The sequence below is a fragment of the Phascolarctos cinereus genome, unplaced genomic scaffold (genome assembly GCF_003287225.1).
Source record: "Phascolarctos cinereus isolate Bilbo 61053 unplaced genomic scaffold, phaCin_HiC Scaffold_4;HRSCAF=312, whole genome shotgun sequence".
Lineage (NCBI taxonomy): Eukaryota > Metazoa > Chordata > Mammalia > Diprotodontia > Phascolarctidae > Phascolarctos > Phascolarctos cinereus.
The window spans coordinates 185,913,714-185,940,164 of NW_027555847.1; the positions used below are offsets into that span (position 1 = coordinate 185,913,714).

At 36.7% G+C, this 26,451-nt stretch overlaps 1 protein-coding gene across 1 annotated transcript in view; it reads right to left on the minus strand.

The window, feature by feature from the left end:
• Positions 1-26,451, minus strand: part of MCC (MCC regulator of Wnt signaling pathway) — a 113,841-nt gene that overhangs the window by 82,956 nt on the left and 4,434 nt on the right. Inside the window, exons 3-5 of the mRNA XM_020980072.1 lie at positions 18,009-18,151; positions 13,584-13,726; positions 4,371-4,534 (exon numbers count right to left, since the gene is read on the minus strand). Of these exons, the coding sequence (XP_020835731.1) occupies positions 4,371-4,534; positions 13,584-13,726; positions 18,009-18,151 (450 nt within the window). The remainder of the gene's footprint in view (positions 1-4,370; positions 4,535-13,583; positions 13,727-18,008; positions 18,152-26,451) is intronic.

Here is a 26,451-nt window from a genome sequence, read left to right on the forward strand (position 1 = left end):
TTAATCTCAACTCATGTGGCTATCACCCTAGTGGAGGCTCTCATCACCTCTTGTCAATACTGTTGCAATAGGCTAACTGATCCCCTGCATCAAGTTTCTCCCCTTACAACCTACACATAGTCGCAAAGTTAATTTCCTAAAGTGCCAATCTGTCCGTTACTCCCTTAATCAACAAACTCCTGTCAATTCCTATTGACTCTAGGATCAAATTTAAAGTTCCTCTGTTTGTCTTTTAAGAACTTTACCACCTGCTCCAAAATACGATTCAAACTTTTATTTATATTACTGTCTCACATTCTATGGTTCAGTCAAACTGGCCCTCTTGCTGTTCCTCACATATAGCCCTCTATCTCTTATATCTGCACCTTTGTACTGGATACCCCCATGCCTCACCCTCATCTTAGAATGCTCTGTTTCCTTCAAAATTCTACTTAGATGCCACCTTTAAAATGAAGACTTTCCTAATCCCCCCAGCTATTAGTGCCCTCTTCTACAAAAATTTACATCTTTTGCTTATTTTGTATTTTAAGATATAATTTAATGTACATGTTTCTCAAAAAACAAAAACAAAAACAAAAACAAACCCTAAGCTCCATGAGAACAAAAGGTGTTTCATTTTTGTCTCTGGATCCCCAGCACCTTTCCTGGAACATAGTCGGCACTTAATACATGCCTATTACCTTTACAACTCTAAATTAAGAATATCAATAATACATAAAACTCTTAGGACTATATAATTAGTCAACAAGCTACTTCTTCATATAATTAGTAATCTTTATAATTCTGTGAAAGCACATTATGGTGAATACTACATACAAAATCTGATTGGAGACTTCCTCATTTAAAGGTCCTTTAAAACCAATTCAGTGACAAGATACGTTATTTCACCATAAATAGAGCTCTTCGTACATCACAGGAATTCAGACTGCATGAACTTCAGTTCTAAAACAGGAAAAACACCAAAATGGCCTTCTGTGATATAGGAGATAGACACAGTCTTTGAGGGATTTGTGTCATTATAAAGCCTTCCTTACTAGTGCTTGGAAACGGGAGTGCAATATTATACATGTGTCTAAAAGAAAAATAACATGTAGGAAAAGAGGATCAAAAAGTTACCTATTTTTCTTGTTTTTTGAAATACTATGTTACTTCTAATATTCTTTGTGGAATGAAGTATTGGTCAATTATTAAAAAAAAGTGGGGGGGCTTAAGTGTGTTTAGATGAAGGACACAGAAAATACATCACAAAATGATAATCTTAAGCTACTAACTGGCTGGTTAATTATATTAAATATATTTATCAAACAGGATAGCCAGGACATCAGAATTTCCAAGTGGCTCCAGAGAATATGTATTCTTCCAGGTAGGTTTCAAGCACCAAGGTTAGGACAAAATCATGCCCATATAACTATCTTTGGGTACCATCGCATTGAGAAGAAAAAAAAAGAAAGAAACATACTTCTGTGTCTTCTTTCAGCATATGGAAGCAATTATTAGCACTACTTCCAGTACTAAGAGCTCACATTTTCAGACTTAATGCTCTTCTCAAAGATGCCTGTTCGTCCAAGGAAAGATTTTATTGTCCATGTCACTCTCCCTGATTTGTGCTTCAGAAGAGATGCTTCAATCCAGTGGTTTTAGGGGTGTCTGGTAGCTGTACCAGCCCCCTCCTGGCTTCCCACCTAATCTACATTGTTGCTGCTCTTCTGCCACGACTTTAAGTTTTGAAGCCACAGCTGTGAGATGCTAGAAAGGAAAATACCAGGGATCCTCCCCATAACTGTATTAACCAAATACACACTTAAGGTAAGTAATAAAGATAAGTCACTGTATAACACACGCTAGGGTTTTCTTTGGTATGCTGAAGATTTCTGATAAAAAAATAATTCTTTAATTTAAGGTCATTTTCTTGCAAACACTGAAACAGACTGTGCCTTGATATAAGCAGTCCCCTTAAACATCTTTTACAACTATTCAGATTCTCATGTTAGAAGGCTAAGAAGCTGCATGGTATAAGATGACAGGATTTGGAGTCAGGAAGCACGTTCAAGGTCTTCCTCAGATATTTATTAGCTATATGATTTTAGGCAAGGAAACTCCTTTGGGTGTACATAGCAAGTCAGAGATATATGAGTAGGCAATAATTTGTTTAAAGGGCTTTCTTTTGTATTTGTATATTTGTATCCTCTGTCAATAGGATATATATTCCAAGTTGTTTTTGTTATGAAGTTAACGACTTTTCATTGATCTCGCCCTCTGCAACGTCATCTGATCTCGTCACACAACTGAAACTATCCTCTCCAGTTACCAATGATCTCTTAATTGCCAGAGCTAATGGCCTTTTTTTTTTCAGTCCTCAAACTTCTTCATCTCTCTGCAGCCTTTGACAATATTAATTACCATTTGCTCCTGTATACTATCTCTTCTCCAGGCTTTCATGATATTCTTCTCTCCTGTTCTCCTCCTATCTAACTAGTCCTCAGTTTCCTTTGCTAGTTCATCATCCACACCATGCCCACTAAACATAGGTGTCCCCAGTGTCCCTTAAGGATCTGCCTTGGGCCCTCTTCTCTTTTCTCTTTATACTATCTCACTTGGTGATCTCCTATGGGTTTGGTGATGATTCTCAGCCCCAGCCTCTCTCCTTATCACCAGTTTCTGATTCTTATCACCAACTGCCTTTTTGATTATCTCAAACTAAATGTTGTCTCATAGTTCCAAACTCAACATGTCCAAAATAGAACTCATTATCTTTCCTCCATCACTCTTCCCTGTCCCACCCCTCTCTGAGCTTCCCTATTACCATAGAAGGTACTATCTTCCTACAAGTCACCCAGACCCACAACCTTGGAATAGCTCTCAACTCTACTCATTTACTGCACATATCTAAACTGATGTCAAGTCTTGTTTCTAACTACACGATATTTATTGCAAGTGTTCTCTTTTCTCCACATGCTTAGCCTAGTTCAGGCCGCTCAAATGGACTACTGCAGTAGTTTTCTAACCTGTGTCCTTGCTTCAAGTTTTTCCCCACTATAATCCCTCACTCAATCAACCAACCACCAAGGTGACATTTTTGAAGTTCTTCAGGTCTGTCTGACCATTTTACCCCTCCTTGTTTAATGAGCTCCAGTAGTGCTCTTTCAACCTCCAGAATCAAATATGAAGTACTCTGTCATTTAAAGCTTTTTATAATCTAGGCCCTTACTAACTTTCCAATTTCCCTCTACTTTACTCCCTTCTCTGATCCAGCAATGCTGCCTAGCTGCAGCTCTTCACATGCAACACTCCATTACCTGACTCTGTACCTTTGTCCTGGCTATTCATTAAGCCTAGAATACTCTACCCCTTTCACATCTGCCTATGAGGTTCCGGCTTCCTTCAAGACAGCACAAATACCATTTTCTATAGAACACCTTTCCAGTTGCTCTAGCTGCTAATGCCTTCCTCTCTCAGGTTACTGTACATCTATTCTGTATCATCTAATCTTGTATGTTGCTTTCCCCGCGTAAACTTAGAATGTAGTAAGCTCCTTGAGGGCAGGGACTATTTTTGCCTATCTTTGCGTTTTCAGCACCATCTCTCTACCAATACCTGATACTTGGTAGGTTCTTCAAAAATGGTTGTTGACTAACTGATTTTTCTCTCTTATACATTCTGATGTGCTATCTTGGCACAGTAGAAATAACACTGGCTCTGGAGTCCAAGGAAGGTCACAGATTCAAATTTCTCTTCTCATGTTTACTACCTATTTGATCTTGTACAAATCACTCATCCTCCCTACACTTCAGTTTCCTCTTCTGTAAAGTAAAGTGACTGGATAGCTTGTGATCTGATGCACCTTCCAGTTTCAGATCTATGGTCCTACCATAGTGCAGAGCAGAATGTTGGCTGGGACAAAATCTGCAGACTTTGGAACACAGTATTTCCTCTTTATGAATATAACTAATCTAACAGTGAAACTAAAACTTATTTTAGTCTTAGTAGCACCATGAATCAAAAACTTCCTAAATGATATTCTAGCGGCCTTGAAAGAAACAATAGGACTCCCACGGTGATTAATACAACATAGGAATTGCTTAGACACTGACAGAATCTGGCTAAACATTTAAATAACCTAATTATAGCTGTGTAAATTGCTCACTGACTGGACAATAAATGAACTCAGCTGTCCATTTCATGGTCATGACTGCTTTAATTTAATTTAATGAATTGATTATCTGTTATCTGCTTGGTGGCACAATGTACCGAGTATGGTTTTCTTTATAACATCTGCCACCAATAAGGAAGTGTGAATAGTATAGGAAAGGATGTCTTTTCATCATAACCTTTCAAATGACATCACAGATCTGTGATTTTTGTCTGGTTACCTTAATAGCCAAATCACAGTGTTCACTTGCAGTGGTGAGCTGTTCAATATGTCTGTCCACTTCAGCCACTGAGAGCCCACAACTACTCTTCTTTCTCCCACAGACGACATTCTCCAGACCAGTCAGTACTCTTTGCAGTTCTGAGTTGAGATCACTGCAATTATCTGTAAAAAAAGTGTGGAATTAAGTATATTTGGCATGTATATCAAAGAGCTTCCTCTTTTTTTCCCTCTGTTGCAAAAGATAACCGTGCAGATAATTCAAAATGTCAGGTGGCAGTTTGACATGTCGAGATTTAAATATCACCCAATCATCCAACCATCTTACATCCCATTTAAGCTTAAAGGCCTTCTGTTGTTCCCAAGCCAAGAGCTCCAGAACTGGACTGCTATGCAAATGACCATACCTTGCTTTTAAATTCCCTTTTCCTTTCACTGACAAATGAACAGATTTTTCATGAGCTCTTCTTTTTAGTGTTATGCCTCAGATTTGCAGGTTTCTTTTAAAAGGTTCAAAACCAGGACTCATTCGGAATATGCAAAAAGAACAGAGGATTTAAAAATCAGAGAACTCGGGCTCAATCTTGGCTCTGCTACTTGCTATCTGTGTGGCCTTGTGCAAATCACTTTACTTGTCTAGGCCTTATTTTCCTCATCTGTAAAATGAGGCTGGACAAGATGATTTCCAAGGTTTCTTCCAACTCTAAAATCCCATGACCTCTATTAGGGACTAGAGTGCTTTATGAGACTCCAAAGGCTTAGGAATGCAGGATTATAAATCTAATGAGGATTATGATTAGCCAATCACATTGGCCAGGACAGGTATGTGGCAGATAAGTCAGCATATCCTAGGAGAACTAGGACGAGTAAAACAGTGACCAGACTTGTTTTCCCCAGTGAAAATGGCAAAGTAGTTAGAAATGTAGTCAGATGATAATGCTAATGTTTACTCACATAATGCATGTAATTTAAATGGCTTCACTGATGGCATGTTGTGTTGCAAATAATTATCTACCAAGGTCTCTTCATTACTCCCACCCACAGCCCCTACAGATCAGGCTAATTTTTCCCTAAAGAGTAACAAAAGCTGTCCTTGGAGTCTGTTTGGTCTAGGAAGCTAAGGCTCTCCTTGCCTCCTTTCATCCAGCTTCCTGGTAGCTTCTGGCCAGATTGACTTGGCTTTCTCCTTAGTTAAGGGTATTACAATCAATTTGAAGTCAGAGACCTTCAGACCTGGACAATGTCCCAAGACCAAGTGAGTCACCACACCCTCCTTTGCTGACCAGATGTGTTTCCATATATGTGAGAGGGTGGGGGTGGGGGTGCGGGTGGGGGGCAAGTTTATCTAAACTAAGTGCTGATCTTAGTTAATTATCCTTTCTATACTACGGCTAAGTAAATCTCTTGTTAAGTGATGAATGACCTACTGGAGTTTCATTTTATTCCAACACTGAAACTAAACAAGAAGGGTACCAGTCTGAGTAAGGCCTGCCCCTTACCACACATTGATTGCTTAATGCATTAAGTATGTTCTTCTTTTATAATTTTCTTGTGTCTCTTTGCTTTCGCTTTAGTTCTGTGAGTGTACTGTAGTTACATTAGTCTATGTATAATTTTCCTGTTATATACACAATTTTGATGTTTTGCATATTCTGTTATACTGTATGCCACTGATAATATTTTCCCTTTAATTCGTTAGTTGCTTGTTTTATAGAGAAATGCATTGCTATTGTAACATGTGTGTGTATAATGTGTCCCTCATATAATTCAGACCTGTAGTCACTTAAATAGAATACTTTGTATTAGATCTATGGTATATATTCATTTTAAACTTATTTTAATTTTTTAAAATTCTGAATTAAATCATCAAATAAAATAATCTTTTCACATATATAAAAAAGAAAACATGGCATATGAAAATATGAATCTCATATTACAACTTGCTTTTCTTAAGTATATAATGCATTCAACATATAACTTTCAAAGCTGTCCTGCTGATCTGTGATGCTTTTTGGTCTTTCTTTTGTTCTTGTCTCTTCGTTTAAAAATCTTTAGTGATTCCTTCCTTCCTTCCTAGCATCATCCCTTCCCTTCCCTTGTCCCTTGCTCTTCTCTCCCCTCCAATCCTCCTCCCAACTGAACAAAGAAAAATAAAACCACTGTCATATATATATGTATGTATACACACATACATATACACATATATATGTATGTATGTATACATACATATATCCACATGTATATATATACACACACACACACACATACATACATACAGAGAGAGAGAGAGAGAGACAGAACACACTAAGGAAAAAGGAAGAAATGAAAAAATATTTAACATTGGTTAAAAACAGAGAATTAGACTGACGGAACAGACTAAATAAGAGAACAAAGAATGATGGGAACTAATGTTTGATAAACCAGAAAATGTAATTTACTTAGGAAAGAATTCCCTATCTGATATTAAAAACAAAATAACTACTGGCAAAGCCGGAAAGCATTCTGATAAAAATTGGGCTAAGACCAGCATCTTAAGCCATATTTGACAAAAAATTCAAAGTGGATAGGTGACCTCTTGCTATTAAAAAATTAGAAGAAAAACAGATCATATATCTTTAACAGCTATAAGTAGATGTATTTGTAACCAAACAAGAGATAGACATAACTGCAAATGGTAAAGCAGATAATTTTGATTGTTTAAAAGAAGGTCATTGATAAGAAGAAATGACAATATTATACATACATCAAAATATAAGCAGCATTTTTTGTGGTACAGAAATATAATGGAATATTACTGTTCTATAAGTAATGATGACTATAATGACTAGAAAAGCATGGAAAAACTTATATTAACTGATGCAGAGTAAAGTAAGCAAAGGCCAAGAAAACAACAAAACACTATGGCTACAACAATGTAGATAGAAGGAACAATCTAAAAGCAATAACAATGAATGTTATAAAATTACCAAAACAAAAACCCATGGTTCCAAAGAAGAGAAATAACACACTCCTACCCACTCCTTTGCAGAGGGGTAGGTCCATGGGTGTGCCGGATTTTTTCAATGAACTGGTTTTGCTGATTTTCTTTCTTCTTTTTCTTTCTTTAAAAATACTATTTCTTATGTGGGATAGCTCTCTGGGATGGGGAAGGAAAGAAACTAGAAGACATTCAGTTTAGCTTGAAAACACTTGCTACCCACTTTGCAAGGGGAAAAAAAACTGTATTAAAGGCCAAAATGTTTTTGAGAAACAAGCTTATTTACACAAGTTTATGCAGCCTGAGAACTGTAGGATAACTTTTTTGAGTGCCAGGGTTTTTAAAAAATATCTGCTGACTGCTGAAATGGTTAAGATTAATCTATCATTAGAAGCAAGAAAATATTTGACTTCAACATTGAACATATTTACTACTTACAAATACGCAAAGAACCAAGTTTTATCCACACATTATTTCTTGGCTGTGCTCCAAAATTTTCATACACCAAGGTCATGTTTTGTTAAAAAAAAAATCACACAAAAAACAAAGGTACTATATGTGCTTAGCTTCTATCCTGAGAATATAGTATTTCGAGAGCCACAAAATCCTGAAAAATAAGAAAAACCACCCAAGATCTAAAAAGTACTAGTCAAAACTATCCACTAGATTTACAAAATTCCAAAGCTTTTTTTTTAAAAATAAGATATTAATGACTAGTGTTTGCTACTCTATTTAACAAAGTTAGAAAAACAATCCTGAAGATTAATAGCACCTACCTCCCAGGGTTACTGTGAGGATTACTCAATCAATCAATAAAAGTTGAATACCTATCATGTGCCAGGAACTGTGCTAAGCATTTTGTAAATGCTTATTATTAATTATTTTTCACTGCAATAGTCTACTATAAAGCAGGCACATCAAAGCCCTATCTTCTGTGCAAAGTTATGTTATTATGGCACATCAAATAATATGTTTGGTTATGGATGTTTGCAAAACCTAATTTGCCTACAAATAGTATATCTGTGGTAATACAATTGCTCTACTAAATGCCTCTCTCAGCACCAGAGACAATCACAGTCTCTGAATCCTAGTTCAGGATTTTCAGGCCACAAAAGACAGAGTGCGAAGCTGACTTTTCAGTTTCACCATTTAAAGACAGAATAGTACCAAAAGAAAACAAATATTAAATGTTAGAAAAGCAAAAGGGAGAGGCAGAAGGGGAAAATTTTTCTCACATAAAAGAGGCATGCAAGGAAGAGTTTTTACAATGGAAGAGAAAATAGGGAAGGGGTGGCAAGCAATGTTCTCATCAGAATTGGTTCTAGGAGAGAATAGGTACACACATTCAGATATATATAGAAATGTAACTTACCCAATAAGGAAAAAGGAAATGAAAGTTATAAGAGAAAGGGAAGAGATTCTAAAGGGGAGGGCAAATTAAGAAAGGCTGCGGTCAGAAGCAAAATAGACTTTTGAGGAGGGACAGGATAAAAAGAGAGAAATCATAACTGTGAATGTGAGTGTGATGAGCTCACCCATAAAGGAGAAGTAGATAGCAGAATGGATTACAAACCAGAATCTAACAATATGTTTACAAGAGACACACTTGAAACACACACACACACACACACACACACACACACACACAGAGTTGAAACAAAGGACTAGAACAGAATCTAATATGCATCAGCTGAAGTAAAAAAAAAGGCAGGGGTAACAATCATGATCTCAGACAAAGCAAAAGCAAAACTAAACCTAATTAAAAGAGGTAATCAAGAAAAATATATTTTGCTAAAAGGTACCATAGACAATGAAATAATATCAAAAAATTTTACAGTAGGTTTCTCTGATAAAGGCCTTATTTCTCAAATGTAAATGGAATATAAAAATGAATCAAATTTCTAAAAAAGAAGCTATTTCCCAATTGATAAATGGTCGAAGGATATAAACAGGCAGTGTTCAGAAGAAGAAAACAAGGCTATTTGTAGTCATATAAAAATGTTACAAGTCACCATTCATTAGAGAAATCTAAACTGAAAGGTACTACCTGGCACTTGCATAAATGACAAATGCTGAAGGGGAAAAGGGAAAAATAGGTACAATAATGAACTGCTGGTGGAGTAATCATTTGGTCCAGCCATTCTGGTGAATAATCTGGAACAATGTCCAAAGTAATATAACCTCTGCGTGCCCTTTGACCCAGCAATACGACTACTAGGTCTGTATAAAAATATTTAAAGCAGCTCTTTTTGTTGTGGCAAAGAATTGGGAATCAAGGGGATGCCCACCAATTAAGGAACAGCTGAACAAATTGTGCCTCATTATTGTAATGGCGTACTATTGTGCTACAAGAAGTAATGAGGAGGGTGGTTTCAGAAAATCATGGCAAGACCTACATGAACTAGTGCAAAGTAAAGTGAGAAGAAATGGGAGATCATTGTGCATGGTAACAGCAATGTTGTAATGATGTTTTTGATCACGGCTTTCAGGCAGTCCAGCAATTCTTATCTTTCCGGGATCAATTTTCCAGGTCAGTTGTTTGCTTGTTTGTTTTCAATGAGAAAATTACATACCTTCATAATTAAAAGACCAGAGCTAAATCAAAAACAAAAATGATTTTCTAATAAAGGACTCAAGAGAAACATTAAACGATGAGAAACAGGGGCAGCTAGGTGGCGCTCTAGATAGAGCACCAGCCCTGGAATCAGGAGGAGATGCGTTCAAATCTGGTTTCAGGCCAGTAATTTGACATTTACTAGCTGTGTTACCCTGGGCAAGCCACTTAACCCCAATTGCCTCACAAAAAGAGAGAAACAAGAAAGAGAAAGCATAAGAGATTCAATAAGGTTAAACTGCTTACATTCTGACATGGTAAGATGATATTTGTAACGCTTAAGAACTTTATCAATATTGGGGCAATTAGAACGGTATACATAGAGGGCATGAGTGAGAGCTGATTATGATGGAATAATATCCAAAAAAAACCCCAAAATTAAGGATGAGAAAAAATATTACCCTGGTCTTCCCAGAGAAAAGGGAAGGGGGAGAGAGAATGGGGTAAATTATCTCACATAAGAATACAAAAAAACTATGACAGTGGAGTGGAAAACTGGAAGGGGGGAGTGGTAAGTAACACTTGAACCTTACTCTCATCAGAACTGGCTCAGACAGGGAATGACACACACACAGTCAGTTGGACATAGAAATCTATCTTACCCTACGGGAAAGGAAAAAAGGGACAGGAATAAGAGAAGGTGGAGGGAATGACAGAAAGGAAGTATTGGAAGTGGTGATGGTCAGAAGTAAAACACTTGTGAGGAGGGCCAGGGTGAAAGGTAAGAGAGAGAAAGATAAACAAAGGAAAAATAGGATGGAGAGAAATATATGTGAATGTATTCACCCATAAAAACAGAAGTGGACAGCATGGTGGATTAACCAGAATTGTACAATAAACTGTTTATAAGAAACACATTTGAAGCCAGAAACACACATAGTGTTAAGGTTAAGGGCTGGAGCAAAATCTATTATGCTTCAGCTGAAGTAAGAAAAAAAGTAGGGGTAGCAATCACTATCTCAAAGCAAAAGCAAAAATAGATCTCATTAAAAGAGATAAGGAAGGAAATTATATATCTTGCTAAAAGGTATGACAGGCAATGAAGTAATATCAATAATCAAACATATATGCACAAAATGATAATTCTACCTAAGTTAATATACTTACTCAGTGCCATGCAAACTACCAAAGAAGTATTGTATAGAGCTAGAAAAAATAACTTTCATCTGGAAGAATAAAAGGTAAAGAACATCAAAGAAATCAATGAAAAAAAAAGTGAAGGTAGTTTAGCAGTACCAGATTTCAAAGTATACTACAAAATGAGAATCATCAAAACAATCTGGTACAGGTTAAGAAATAGAGAGATGGATCAACAGAATAGATTAGGTATAGAAGTAAAAGAAGTGAAAAAAAATTATAGAGCTAGAAAAATAATAAATAATAACAAAATTCATCTGAAAGCACAAAAGGACAAGAATATCTAGTGAATCAATGAAAACAAAATTTGAAGGAAGGTGGCCTATCCATACTAGATCTCAAATTGTATTACAAAGTAGTAATCATCAAAACAATCTGGTACAGGTTAAAAAATAGAGTGGTACATCAGTAGAACATATTAGGTAGCCAAATTTATAAGAATAATAGTGACATTTTCCAACTGACAAATGGTCATAGTATATGAATAGACAGTTTTCAGGAGAAGGAATCAAAGCCATCAATATTCATATGAAAAAATGCTTTAACTCACTAATAATTAAAGAAATGCAAATTAAAAAAACTCTGAGGTATCACCTCACACTTACTAGACTGGCTAACATGACCAACAAGGAAAATGACAAACGCTGGAGGGGATGTGGAAAAATAAGTACACTAATGTATTGCTGTTAGAGCTATGAATTGATCTAAACATTCTAGAGAGCAATTTGTAATTGCACCCAAATGGCTATAAAACTGTGCATATCCTTTGACCCAGAAATACTGCTCTTAGGTCTGAACCCCAAAGAGATCAACTAAAAAGGAAAAAGACCTATACGTACAAAAATATTTATAGCAGCTTTTTTTTGTGGTGGCAATTACAAATTTTGGCAGGGCATGAATCAATGGAAGAATGGTTGAACAAGTTGTGGTATATGACTGTGATGGAATACTATTGTGATGAGACACTATATACCAGGCTCTTTGGAGACACAGTTAAAAAAAAAAAGAAACACAGCCCCTGCCCTCAAGGAGCTTACAACTTAACGTGAGAAGACAAAGGAAGCTGACAATGGGAAAGGAAAATTAAAGAGTATTCAGCTTGGGAGCATTATATTCTGTGGAGTGTAAACCAAGTAGAAGTGTTGATGGAAAATGGAGAGTCACTTGGAACATTCTGAACCTTCTACAAAAGATTTTTGGAGGAATTTATTGCTCTTCCCTCCAGTCCTCCAATCAGAGAGAAAACTGAGGGAGTTGAGATGTTGACCATCAAAGATTAGGTGTAACTACAAGCTTTCAGATGACCAGCTTATCTTGCTAGGGGAAGAGGAAGTGGTTATGTTTCATAGAATGGAAACCAAGTAGAGCTTCTTGACTTCACATAGGATCACTGGGAAGAGTGGACACAAATGCAGAGTACAAGCAGAGACTGCAGACATGTAGGGAACACACATCGCCAATGCAACTCACACCTGACACTGCAGGACCCTGATAGAAGTCCTCATACTGCTTTCCTGGGGTGTAGTGTCTCTTTTTGGTTTCCTGGGCCTGCTCCCTTCCACACATCAACAGAACTCTAGAACTGAACTTTCTGGGCTTGCTCTCTTTTGGGCTCAATACCTCCTACTGGGTAAATGACTAAGCTGCAAGATGGCATTTCCAATTGATGGGAAGAGAAATTCTCCCATCTCCTAATGTACCCTGGTAAAGGTGCAATGAAAAGGGCAAAGAACCCAATTCTTCCTACTTCTACAGATGGACCTCTTCTCAACAGCCAGAGAAGACTGACTTTTCAGAGCTTGCTCTTGCTTTTTAAAAACCACCAAGGCTATGGTTAATACTTTAACAAGCCAATGGCTAACCTTCCTATAATTCCATTAAGTTGACTGGGAAACTTCTTCACACCTCCAAAAGGAGTAAAGATATATAAACACTTCTTTATATTTTCTTTAAACTGGACAAAACCTGAAAGAACTGTTTATGATATAACCGTTTATGTGAAGGCCATGTATCTATTTGGAGCTTTATCTGCTCCTGTTCATTCATCTGAAGACACTATTTATTCTTTGCCCTTTTGGTTTAAATTCTCAGATCAATATTTCTTATATATAACATGTATTGCACCTATAAAGACCAGAGCTCTAGTCTTGTAATATTGGTAAGCATTATAAGTTTATTGATTTTGGAGTAGAAGAGACCTTGGAGATCATTTAGGTTAATGCCCTCACTTGGCATCTGAAGTCACTTTTTTTTTTAAGGCAATTAGGGTAAGCGACCTGCCCAGGGTCACACAGCTGGTAAGTGTCTGAGGCCACATTTGAACTCAGGTCCTCCTGACTCCAGGGTCACTGTGCTACCTAGCTGCCCCCTATCTGAGGTTATTTAGGCCCAGAAGTTAACTGATTTGCCCAAAGTCACACACACTGTGACAGAGGCAGAATTTAAACTCAGGTACTCGACTCCAAATCCAGTGCTCTTTTGCTCACCCATGTCAGCGGTGACCATGGTGGATTGATTCTCAGGGATGGAGACAGATGTCTGGTCTTGATCCAAGCTTCGAGAATCCTCATTGACTTCTTGTTGACTTTGACTGAGCTCTGATCGAAACTCTGAATACTCATCTTCTTCCCTAAACAAAAGGAAGAGTCAGTAAAATAACCCACAATAGAATGACTAGGAGAAAGTCACTGGAGGAAGTCTAAGGGGCAAGGCAAAATGATGCCAAAGAGACACATATGGCGATGACCTCTTTCCCAAGCAGTCACACAAATAAGGAAGTATTGCTTTTCTAACAAATAAATGCCCATATTAGGTGGTGACTTAGGTGGTGGAACAAGGACTGTTGCTATGCCTACAAACACACAATAATGGCCTATATATTCACTTATGGACTAAAATGGAGTATAAGTTATTGAGTTGGAAATGCTTTTCCCTTTGGAGCCTAAAGTTATAGCCACTGAATTATTTCAATTCAAGTGGGGGAAAAGGCTGTATATGAGCCCCCTAGCACATAAAAGCATAGAATATGAGAGCAGGTACATGGCATATAGAGCAGTTTCCCAACATTTCCTGCTAACAGGACTTTTCTCCTAGAAAGAGAGTAATTTGCTAAGGAGCTAAGGAGCTGATAGAACCAACGGAAAGTCAAACTTCACATTTCAAACTCAACTAGGTGCTGCAGGATTTATATGGAGAAGTAATTCCAAGAAATACTCCACTAAGAGTCCCACAAGAGTTCTAGAAAAGAAAGGGAGATGGTAGAGAAAAGGAAATAGTGTGAAAACATTTAACTCCAAGATTTATTAAATGGGATATCAATTTTTACTTGTATTCACTAATAAGGAGGAAAACCTTTAAGCTTGTTAATGTTTCCTCTCTAAAATCTCTCTCTCTCTCTCTCTCTCTCTCTCTCTCTCTCTCTCTCTCTCTCTCTCTCTCTCTCTGTCACACACACACACACACACACACACACGTATACACACACATGTATACACACACTGACTGTATGAGTAACTAAGGGCACTGATAACTACAGTATCAGTACTAAACTGATGATTCAGGAAGAACACTTATAACCACTGAACACATGTACAAATAATGCAAAATTAAATCCGTCTGAATTATTCATAACACTTAAACCCAAACAACATGAACTAGAAAGGTATGAATTATGGGACATAAGTATAGGTCAATACTGCATAAATAGGTTAATCATTAGGTGGCCAACAATAGATATCTCTGGACAAAAAGAAGTTGACAACTGCTTCTAGAGATTTTTGGTCAAAAGCAGACCTTTTTTTGGTTTTATTTTTAAAAATTTATTATGGACAATTCTGTTTCCTTCCTAAATCATATGCAGGCTATTGTTAAGTAAACTCCTTTTCTTATATAGAGTCTCACCAGACTAAATTGAGTCAGCCCTGGCTCAGAAGCTCCAAGTTGGATAAAACAGGATTTGGAGAAAGAAAGAAAGAACATTAATGTTAGCTCCTCTTGTCCAAACTCCTCGCTTTACATTAGAGGAAAATGAGGACCACAGAAGTGATGTGACTTGTCCTAGGTCATACCCATAGTAACAAAGGTGGGACTCAAACATAAATCCTTCAAATCCCAAAACACTGAGTTTTCCCCTTTACCATATTGCTCTGAAACACTAGTTATACTCTGAGAGAGCAGTTCTTGTGATACTAAGAATTAAACTGATCAAAAATAAGTTATCTTTTTCTCCCCCAGCTCTAAGGCAGCTGAGGAATAAGGATTTTTATTGTCTTTTCCCATATTCTGAAAGTTGTTTTGCTAAAAGCACACTTCAATGCAACAAGTGATTTTTTTTTAAACAAGTGAGTCTTCTTGAGGAAGAAGGTTGATCTCCTGTTAAATCTGCTTTGACAGAATTCTTCAAAACCAAATTCCAGAGTTAGTTGAAGACATATTTCTTCATTTCTTTCTTTTACATGGATAAAGTGGTTGACTTCTAAGATGACTGTTGTAAATAACATCATTCAAAGAGATAGATAATTGGGAATGAATATCTGGGATCATGATGAGGGCATTCAGCTATATCAAGTACCACATGTGAGTGGGCAACGTTCTGGCAAAAGATGCTCTCTTTTTCTTCCCAAAATAAACTAAAACAACCCCATCATGTGAATCAACTAATCTTTATGGACCACAATAATCAAAGTGTAATTAATTGCATATAGGTATGTCATAGTACACAGAATATGAATATCTGGGCCAGAGATCAATCTCCGATTAGGGCTCCAAAGGATGGTTTGGAGAAGAGTGTAACACAGCTTAAATAATTTACAAATGGGACATTAGCACTAACTATAGGTTTGTCTTTTAGAAAATGATTTGTAAACCTCAGAGCGGAGCAAGTAGGTGACATAGTGGATACAGCAAGCACCGGCCCTGGAGTCAGGAGGACCTGAATTCAAATCTGGTCTCAGACATTTACTAGCTTTGTGACCCTGGGCAAGTCACTTAACTTTGTCTCAGTTCTTTATCTGTAAAAGGAGCTGGAGAAGGAGATGGCAAACCATTCCAGTATCTTTGCAGAGAAAATCCCAAATGGTGTCACGGAGAATGGAATGCAACTGAAAGGACTCAAAACAACAACAAAAACCTCAGAGCATCCTATAAAACTCAGTTATTGGACTTTAAGCTTCAAGAAAGCTGGGACAATGTCTTATCTCTTAAATTTTCTTAACAATGGGCACAATGTTTTGCAAACAAACTGTTAAGTTGGGTTGAATGTAATGCTACATAGAGGTTCCTGTTTTCCCCTTACCAATTTAATTCAATGAAATTCAGTTTAACAAACTAATTTAAACCATCATATTGTTCACAGACTCATAAAAATATTTCTTGAACCTACTTTAATCTGTTCCATATTAAGAAAGGTGATTTCCATATGGATTTTCTTTATTCTAAATAAACTTTTTTTTAAAAAAGAGAACTTATTTTAATTCTGCTACAGATCTACCAGAACCAGAACCTTTCACAATTTTACAAGATTATAAGATTTAGAGCTGGAAGGGACTATGGTACAGAGGAGGAAACTAAAGTCCAGAGAGGATAAATGATTTAATCAGTTCTGTAAAGCATAGTTCTGTCCCCATATTCAGCAAACTCCAGTAATTCCCTGTTACTTCTAGGTTCCAATATAAACTCTTCCATTTGGGTTTAAAGCTTTTCCCAACTTGGTTCCATTCTTTTTCCAGCTTCTGGACTCCCCCCTTCACCTACTTTGCAGACTAGCCATGCTGGCACACTTGCTATTGCATACACAGTATACAGAAGTATCCCTTCTCTCTGCACTGGCTGTCCCTCACACCTGGAATGTTCTCCCTCCTGCCCCAGTTGCTAGAAGCTTGCCCTCTAAAGTTGCCTTTCCTCTATTCTGTATTTATTTTGCATGGATTTATTTATATATATGTTGTATCCTTCATCAGAACATGAGCTCCTGAAGGACTCTTCTTTCTTCCTTTTTATCTCCAGGCCTTAGCACAGGACCTGGCACACAGTAAGAACTTAACAAAATGCACGCTCCCTGATTGGGAAAAGGCCAGGAATACCAGGGTTGGAAAATTCTTCCCTAAACTCTGTAATGTAACATAAATCTAGCATTTAAAAATCACAATAATAGGCATGGTTTCTGTTTGAGTATTATCCAAGGCCATACTATGGTCCTGTATCTTCAATGTCATGTCTGCCTCATATCAACTGATATGAATGTCTAGAATCATAAAAAGTCAACGGGATATTTTTTCAAGTATTTTGGGATGAAACAATACTTTAAAGTCTGGGAAGAACATCATATTATGGTTGAGCCCATGAGTGTTTAGAATGGGAGAACAATCTCTGAGCCACAGCAATTCCAAGAAAATAGTTGCCCACTAGCCTATGTGCCTTAATTTTTTTCATTTTTTCTTAGAACAAAAATAATAGAGCAAAGGGATTCTCATATTATTCATATCTTGGTTTCCATGTTTAGATAACATAAATAAAAGTAAATTAGATATTTTAATATTCCTTCAAATTCAAAGCATTATAGAAATTAAGTCTTTCTATCAGTTAGAGCATTGAGAGATGTCAAGTGACTTAATGAGAGTCAAACAGCAAGCATGTGTCAGGGGTAGGACTTGAACTTGTCTTCCTGAGGCCAGCTCCTTACATCTCTACAATTAAAAGATTATAACATAAAGATGCCCAGCTACAATACACACGAGCCTGTTTAAACTCTGAGAGGGGAACATAACATTTGTGTGAAACACAGACAAAATAAGGATGATAAAAGAAAATAGTGAATAGTCATGCAGGACTCCCACAAGAAGGAGCTCTATTTATATCTGTATAATCACACAACCTATATTTTACTGAGAATGCTGGAATCTGGAATTCTTTACCTGATTGTTGTTCCTTGCAGGCGGTCAATCTTCTTATTTAGCTCAGCAATGATGCTGTGCAGCTCTGTGATTCGTTCCTCGTAGCGCAAGGTCATTTGTTCCTGAACATCTTCATGTTCTTTCATGAGATGGGATTGTTCTCCCTACCTCGGAGGAAGGAACCACAAAAGAGAAGCATGAGTGAGTCTACCATGTCTCATCTGGTCATCTTGGTATGTGATTCCATTCAATTTTTAGATTTAAATCTTGTCCAATACCAATGGAAATGTTGAAGAAGACATAAGCAAATTCAAATCTGATCAACTGGCTACTTTCCCACAGTAGAATCATCCATAGTCAAAATTCACATCATTACACATTTGTCTAGAGTCCACTTGAGGAATTAAGCTCAATAAACCCTGCTCTTTTATTACTGGACCTGCGGTTTCCCTGGGATAGGGAACTCCTGATCAGAAAATTCCCTCTTCCAAAGCAGACTGGCACTTCTCTGCAGTGGATAAATCTCAGAGTGCCTGAGGCATTGTGAGGTTAAATGGCTTACTCAGGCTCACATATTCAGTATATGCCAGCCAAAGTATATGAACTCAGGTATTCTTGTCTGCATGAGAAGCTCTCTAAACACTATGTCATTCTGCCTTTTCAAAACTCTTTGTCTGACTTAAGATGATACAAATATATGATAATTCCATGGTTGAGGAAGTCAGCTGTTGAAGATGCTAGAAAGATATAATACTTTTTCTTTTACTTGCTGGCTTGTGGACATATTTATTTCAATAGTATGGCACAGTGAAAAGAACACTAGATCATAAGTCAGGATACCTGGGTTAGATTTCTGGCTCAAGTGCTTACTAGCTGTGTCAGCTTGGGTAGGTCACTTTATATTTCTAAGTCTCAGTTTCTTCATCTGTAAAATGGGGATAAAAATATTTGTGCCACTTATCTCTCAGGATTGTGAAGAAAGTGCTTTGTAAAGCATAAAATGTTTCCCAGCCACACATGTAAGGCAAATTTTTACCAGTTTGAAAAACTCACTACCAAAGGTCATTATTTCCAAAAAAACCTATACAATTGAACTTGATTCCTTTATTCATCTTTTGTTAAGTGACTCGGATTTAAGCAAGGCCTTGTGTGAGATGCTAATGATACACTATTATCTTTCCAGCCAAATAGCCTTGCAATTTTCATGTTTTCAATTTGTTTTAGCTGCCTCAAATCTCCCCCCTCCAATTCATTCTCCATTCACAGCTACCAAGATGATTTTCTAAAGTGTACTGTTATTTTGTTTTGTTTTGTGAGGCAACTGCGGTTAAGTGACTTGTCTAGAGTCACACAGCTAGTAAGTATTATGTGTCTGAGGCCGGATTTGAACTCAGGTCCTCCTGACTTCAGGGCCAATGCTCTATTCACTGCACTTAAAGTGTACTTCTGCCCACGGTGCCCTTTCTCTCCTTCTCAAACTTCAGCAGCAACCTGTATTTCTGGATCAAATATAAAATCTTCCATTTGGTATTTATATTTTTCATAATCTGGCCCCTTCGTATCTTTCTAGTCTTCTTACACTTACCATCCCTACTTTATCCAGTATAATTAGCCTACTTGCTGTTCTAAGTATAAGATGCTCCATCTCTTATTTCTCTGTCTTTGAATTCACTTCCCCCATGCCAGGAATGTTCTCTCCTCAAACCTCCATTTCTTCTTTCCCTAGCTTCCTTCAAGACTCAGCTGAAACCTCACTTTCTGCATGTCCTTCCTCATCACCTCATATGCCAATACCCTTCTCCCAGAATTTACCTCTCATATACTCAGTATTTTGTACATACTTAATTATTTACATTAGAATGTGAGTTCCTTTAGGGAAAAGGCTGTTTGTTTTTCCTTTCTTGGTATCCCTAAAGTTTAGCATAGTGTCTAGTACTGTTAAATTAATATGTTTTAATTGAATGAAATACTGTAATCTCAAGTTTATAGTCTTTTGGGGGGGGAGGGGATGAGATAAATACATGAATGATGATGATGCAAGGGATCATGAGAGATGCCAAGAAGTCTACACAAAGTTTCATTAGAAATTTGTTTACAGAGATATAAACTATGTGATCACAACATACAGGTGAATTATAAGAATTTGAAATTATTGAATGTTTCTACAATACAATATGGGGCAGGGGGGAAGCCTTGGGAATGGTTTCCCCAAAGAAAAGAAGACGTTGGTCCATCCTCATGTAAGCAAGACAAGTAGGAAGTGAAGGAAAGACTAGTGATATCAGAATGAAGCCGAAATTTAGGCCCTGGATATATGATCTGTACGAACCATACACAGAATACAAACCACTTTATTGTATCATATTCAGTTAAACACTTCCTTAATTCTGTGCTCTATGTATATTTTATTGGAACAAGAATTAACCACAGTGCTTCCGTAAGCAATCCCTTGAGCTTTCTTGAGCCTTGGCATGTGGTAAAATAAAGCAATTTCCACAAACGCCCTGGTGAAAGCAAGCTATCAACTGCATCAACCACAAGCTAACAAAAACCAAATTTGATAAAGAGCTTTTGATTATTATTAATTGCAGAAGTAGAAACCCAAGATGTGGCACTTTAACATAGGAGAAAGTGAATGAAAGATGTGTGGGCAAGAAGCAGTTATGATAGATAAAATTATCATGTGTGCCATCTCCTTTATGACAATTCAAAATCCTGCCTCAAATACTCATAGTTGTGAGATCTGGGCAAAAAATAATTACTTAAAAATTATAATCTGTCAAGTGGAAGCTAATGATTCTATTAGACATCAAGAAACAATAAAGAAATGTCAAAGAATGAAAAAAATAGAAGGAAAAGTGAAATATCTCACTGGTAAAACAACCAACCTAGAAAATGGACTGAGGAAAGATAATTTAAGATGGACTGGACTACCTGAAAGCCAATATCAGAAAAAAAAAAAAAGACCCTGGACATCATATTGCAAGGAATTATAAAGAAAAAAACTGTTCCAAAATACCAGAACTAGAGGGAAAAATAGAAACTGAAAGAACACACCAATCGCTTCCTGAAAAAGATCCCAACATGATATGATATGATATTCCTAGGAATATCGTAGCCAAAACCTAAAACTCCCAGGTCAACAAGAAAGTACTACAAGCAGACAGAAAGAAATAATTCAAATACAGCAGAGCCACCAGTAACACTTAACAAGATTTTGTTTTGTTTAGTCATTTTTCAGTCTTGTCCAACTCTTTATGATACCTTTTTGGAATTTTGTTGGCAGAGATACTGGAATGGCTTGCCATTTCCATCTCCAGCTCATTTTACAGATGAGAAAACTGAGGCAAACATGTTTAAATGACTTTCCCTGGGTCACACAGTGTCTGAGGCCAGATTTGAAGTCGGGTCTTCATGCCTGGCACTCTATGCAGTGTGCCACCTAGCTGCCTAGTGCCAACAAGAATAACCTACCCAGAAAAAATGAGTATAATCCTTCAGGGGAAAAATGGATACTTAATGAAATAGAGACTTTCAAGCATTTCCAATGAAAAGACCAGAGCTCAATATAAAATTTTATATTCAAACACAAAACACAAAAGAAGCATATAAAGGTAAACATGATAGAGAAATTATAATGGACTTAATAAGGTTAAACTGTTTACATTCTTATATGGGAAAATGATTTAGGTTACTTCTAAGAACTTTAACATTATTAAGGCATTTCTAGAGTCATGGACAGATGGCAGAGGTTTGAGTCCATCATGTTGGGATTATTTCAAAAGAAGAATCAAAGAGTGAGAAAGGGATGCACTGGGAAAAGAAGAGGAAGAATGGGGGAAATTATCTCACATGAAAGAGGTGCCCAAGGAAAAGATTTACAGTGGAGGAGAGAAGTGGAAGGGAAGAAGAGACAAGCAATGCTTGAACTTCATTCTCATCTAAATTGGTTCTAAGAGCAAACAATGCACACATGTACACACAATACACAGAGTTAGGTATGGCAATCTACCTTACCCAACAGGGAAATGGGAGGAAAAAGGGTCAAGAGAAGTAGAGAAGGTGACAAGAAGGAAGAAGGATTAAAGGAGTCACTGGTCAGAAGCAAAGTAGAATTCTGCAGAGGAAAAGGGTAAGAGAGACAGACAGACAGACAGACAGACAATAGAAGAAAATAAGATGGAGGGAAATACAATGTAAGAAATACAAACACAACCCATAAAATGGAAGCAGATAGCAGAATGAATTAGAAAGCAGAGTCCCACAACACATTATTTACAAGAAACAAACTTAAAACAGAAAGACACATAAAGAGTTAAAATAGGGGACTGAAGCAGAATCTATTATCCTTCAGCTGAAGGCAGAGGGTAGCCATCATGATCTCACACAAAGAAAAAGCAAAAATAGACTTAATTAAAAGAGATAATCAAGGAAACTACATTTTGCTAAAAGACAATGAAGTAATAACAATACTAAACATATATGTACCAAATGACATAGTACACAAATTTTTAAAGGAAAAGTTAAATGAGTTACAGGAGGAAACAGTCAGAATATACTGGTAGGGGAGCTCAACCTCTCAGAAATAGATATATATACATATATATATATATATAACACCATAAAATGAATAAGAAAGAAGTTAAGGAGATGAGTAGAATTTTAGAAAAGTTAGATATAACGGACTTCTGGAGAAAACTGAATGGAAAAGAAAAGATTATACCTTTTTCTCAGTTGTACATGGCATCATCACAAAAATTAACCATGTAGTAAGGCATAATAATCTCACAAACAGAAAAGAAGAAATATTAAATAAACCTTTTTAGGACAATAATGCTATAAAAATTACATTCAAAGGATCTCGGAAGCATAGATTAGAAAGTAATTACAGACTAAATTAATCTAATTTGAAAGAATGAATGGGTCAAACAAATCATAAAACAATAATTTTATTAAAGATAAAGACAACAGTGAGAACACATCAAACTTTATGGAATGCAGACAAAATAGTACTTAAGGGAAATACATCACTAAATGCTTACATCAATAAAAAAGAGAGAGTAGATCTGTGAATTGGACATGCAACTAAATAAACTAGAAAAATAGCAAATCAGAAATCTTGAACATCAAAATAGTGATCCTGAAACTCAAAGGAGAGACTAATAAAACTGAAAGTTAAAAAAAAATCCACTGTACTAATCAAATGACGAGCTGATTTTATGAAAAAACCACAAAATAGATAAACAATTGGTTAATTTAATTAAAAAAAATAAAGAGGAAAATCAAATTACCAATATCAAAAATTAGAAGGAGGAATGGACCACCAATGAAGGTGAAATTAAAGCAATCATAAGGACCTATTTTTGTCCAATTATATGTCAATAAACCTGACAATCTAAATGAAATTAATAAATATTTATAAAGATATAAATTGTCCAGATTAACAAAAAAGGAAATAGAATACTTGAATAATCCTATTTAGAAAAAGAAACTGAACAAGCCATAGATTAGTTCTCTAAGAAAAAGTCCCCAGGACCAGATGGATTTACAAGTAAATTCCACCAAATATCAAGGACTCTGATTTTTAATCATCGTATCAGTCCTAGCTGTCAAACATAAGGGCATCCATCATGTGCTCTAAAACCTTAGTCACACATGAGAAATTAGAATATGAAGGTGTGAAGAGCCAGTGGACTAGAAGAAGTACACACTGAGAAAATCCATGCTGGAGATGACAACCATGAAATCACTGATAGCATTTGGGGATCATTTTATATGATATTTCAGGGAGAGGAAGAAGCCCAAAAAAGTGGGGAAAAATCATAAGACAATATTAATACCAAAAAAGGTGATCAATAGGACATTAATAACTATGTATGCTTACTTATAAAATCTTTATGAGAGTGATCCTTAAGGGCATCCTTGATTAAAAATGAGCAGGACACAGCAAACAATTTTCTAAAATAGATCATATCATTACAATTAGTTGATTTAAAGGTTAAAAATAAATAAATAACCAAGATTTTTGCCGTGCTGATTAAAAAAGCTATTTTGAAGTCACAGAGCAAAATGGAGTCTTAAAGGTTCTTCTCCAGTAAGAACTCATGCCTATATTGTGATCATAGTTTTTATTTAATAAGTGGATATTTTATTGTTAAAATTCAAGAATATTATCAGCAATAGACTAGCAACATTAAAAACAAGATTTAAACTATTTATATATAGATGCTCAGAGGTCAGCTTCTAAGGAAGGAGCTGGAAGGGAGGAGAGAGAAAATAATATCTTACTGTAGGAGAAAAGAAGACCAGATCTTCTCTTCTGTATCTGGCTACAGACAGGGTTGCTCCTGAATTCTGAGTCTGTGACCAGGGCACATAGTAAAACACATAAGAGGAAGCCAGAATTTATGTGAAGTTCATTGGGGCATAGTTTTCTAAATAAAACAAAGTGAAGCCATGATTATAATCTACAACCAAAAGTCATTGACTCTGAGATGATCCTTGGATCAGCAGCATTGTTTCATTTTATGGACTGGAAGCAATGTAACTTTCTTGATAAGTTCCATCTGGCAGGTTTCATTGTTTATGAATCATTCCTAGGATACTTCTTTGTGCTAACAGAGAAATTCTTTCATAGGTTTTCTAACTTCTTAAACTTCACTTCTGGTTTCTTGGAATATGGAATATGCATCTAACTTGTAGGTAAGAGAGCTATTAATTGTTTCTCAATAAAAGTGATCTGATCCAGGTCAGGTTAACATGATACAAATGTATGCTTTAAATCCTTCAAGTTTCTACTAATGTTTATTGGGACACGTTTCAGTTCTAGAGACTTCAAACCTTAATAATTTCTTGAAAAGATGATGTCTAGGCTCTTTTTTTATCATGGCTTTGAGGAAGTCCAATAATTCTTAAATTAATTTCCTGGATCTATTTTCAAGGTCAGTTCTTTTTCCAATAAGATATTTCACATGTTCTTCAATTTCTTCATTCTTTTGGCTTTGTTTTATTGTTTCTTGATGTTTCATAAAGTCATTAGCTTCCACTTCCTCAATTCTAATTTTTCAGGAATTATTTTCTTCAGTGGGCTTTTTGTACCTGCTTTTCCATTTGGCCATTTCTGCTTTTCAAGGCATTCTTCTCCTCATTGGCTTTTTGTATCTCTTTTACTATTTAGCCTAATCTGTTTTTTAAGGTGTTATTCTCTTCAGCATTTTTTTGTTTCCTTTACCAAGCTGTTGACTTGTTTTTCACGATTTTCTTGCATCACTTTCATTCCTCTTCCCAAATTTTCCTCTACTTCTCTTACTTGATTTTTAAAATCCTTTTTGAGCTCTTCCATGGCCTGAGACCAATTCATATTTTTCTGGCAGGCTTTGAGTGTAGGAGTTTTGACTCTGTTGTCTTCTTCTGGGTGCGTTTTGATCTTGTCAACACAGTAAATTTCTATAGTCAGAATTTTTTCCCTGTTATTTTTTTCAGAATTTTTTCAGCCTTTTAAAAAATTTTTACTTTTAACTCTTTGCTAAAGTGGAGCTCTGCTTCCAGGGTGCTTTCATCCCAAACTCCTGTCCCAAGCTTCAGGCTTTACTGTGGCTATTTTCAGATACTTCTGTAAGTTTTCAGTTCTTTCAAGGTGGTGTTACGTAAAGAGAGTTGTGTTTACTACTCTTCTGGCCAGTGCTCTCATCTATGAGCTACCACAAGCACTCTTTTCCACCCTGAATACGTGACCAAGGTTCCACCTCCCTTATGGTTGCAAGTTCTGGTGAGTTACTGCTCCTCACTCTGGGACTACCACCTAGGACTGCAACCCAGATCTGAATATGGCCATTGCAACAGAGTCTTGCCCCCAGTGCCAGCAAAGAGATTCCTGTAATCTCCTTCTGACCAGTTGTTCCTATCCCCTTACCATCTGTGGGCTGAGATCTCTAGAAGCAGTCACTGCTGCTGCTGCTGATTCAGTGGCTCCCAAGACCTGCTCTCCTGGGTCTGTGCTGCTGGCAGGACCTGTGCTGGCCTGAGCTCCATTCTCATGTCGGTGATATAGACCTTTCCTGCAGATCTTCTAAGTTGTCTTTGGCAGGAAAATTATTTCACCCTGTCCCTTTGTGGGTTCTGCCCCTCCAGAATTAGTTTTAGGACATTATTTTAAGGTGTTTGGAGAGATTTCTGGGAGAACTCAGGATAGTCCCTGCCTCTCCCCCGCCTTGCTTTCTTGGCTCTGGGCACCCTTCCCCCACCCCAAGGATATTCTTGCAACAGGAAATGCAAGGTTAGCAAGTAACAAAAAAGCTAAGGTTTACATTAAATTTGGCCTTAGCCTGTTGTCTCTTCAGAGCCAGTTTCCACATTAAAGCACATTAGCTATATAGATGCCATAAACTGGTTAGTATTCACTGAAGTTTAGTGGGATGCCTTGCATCTACAAACTAAATTAACTAACAGCTCCAATGTGCTTTGC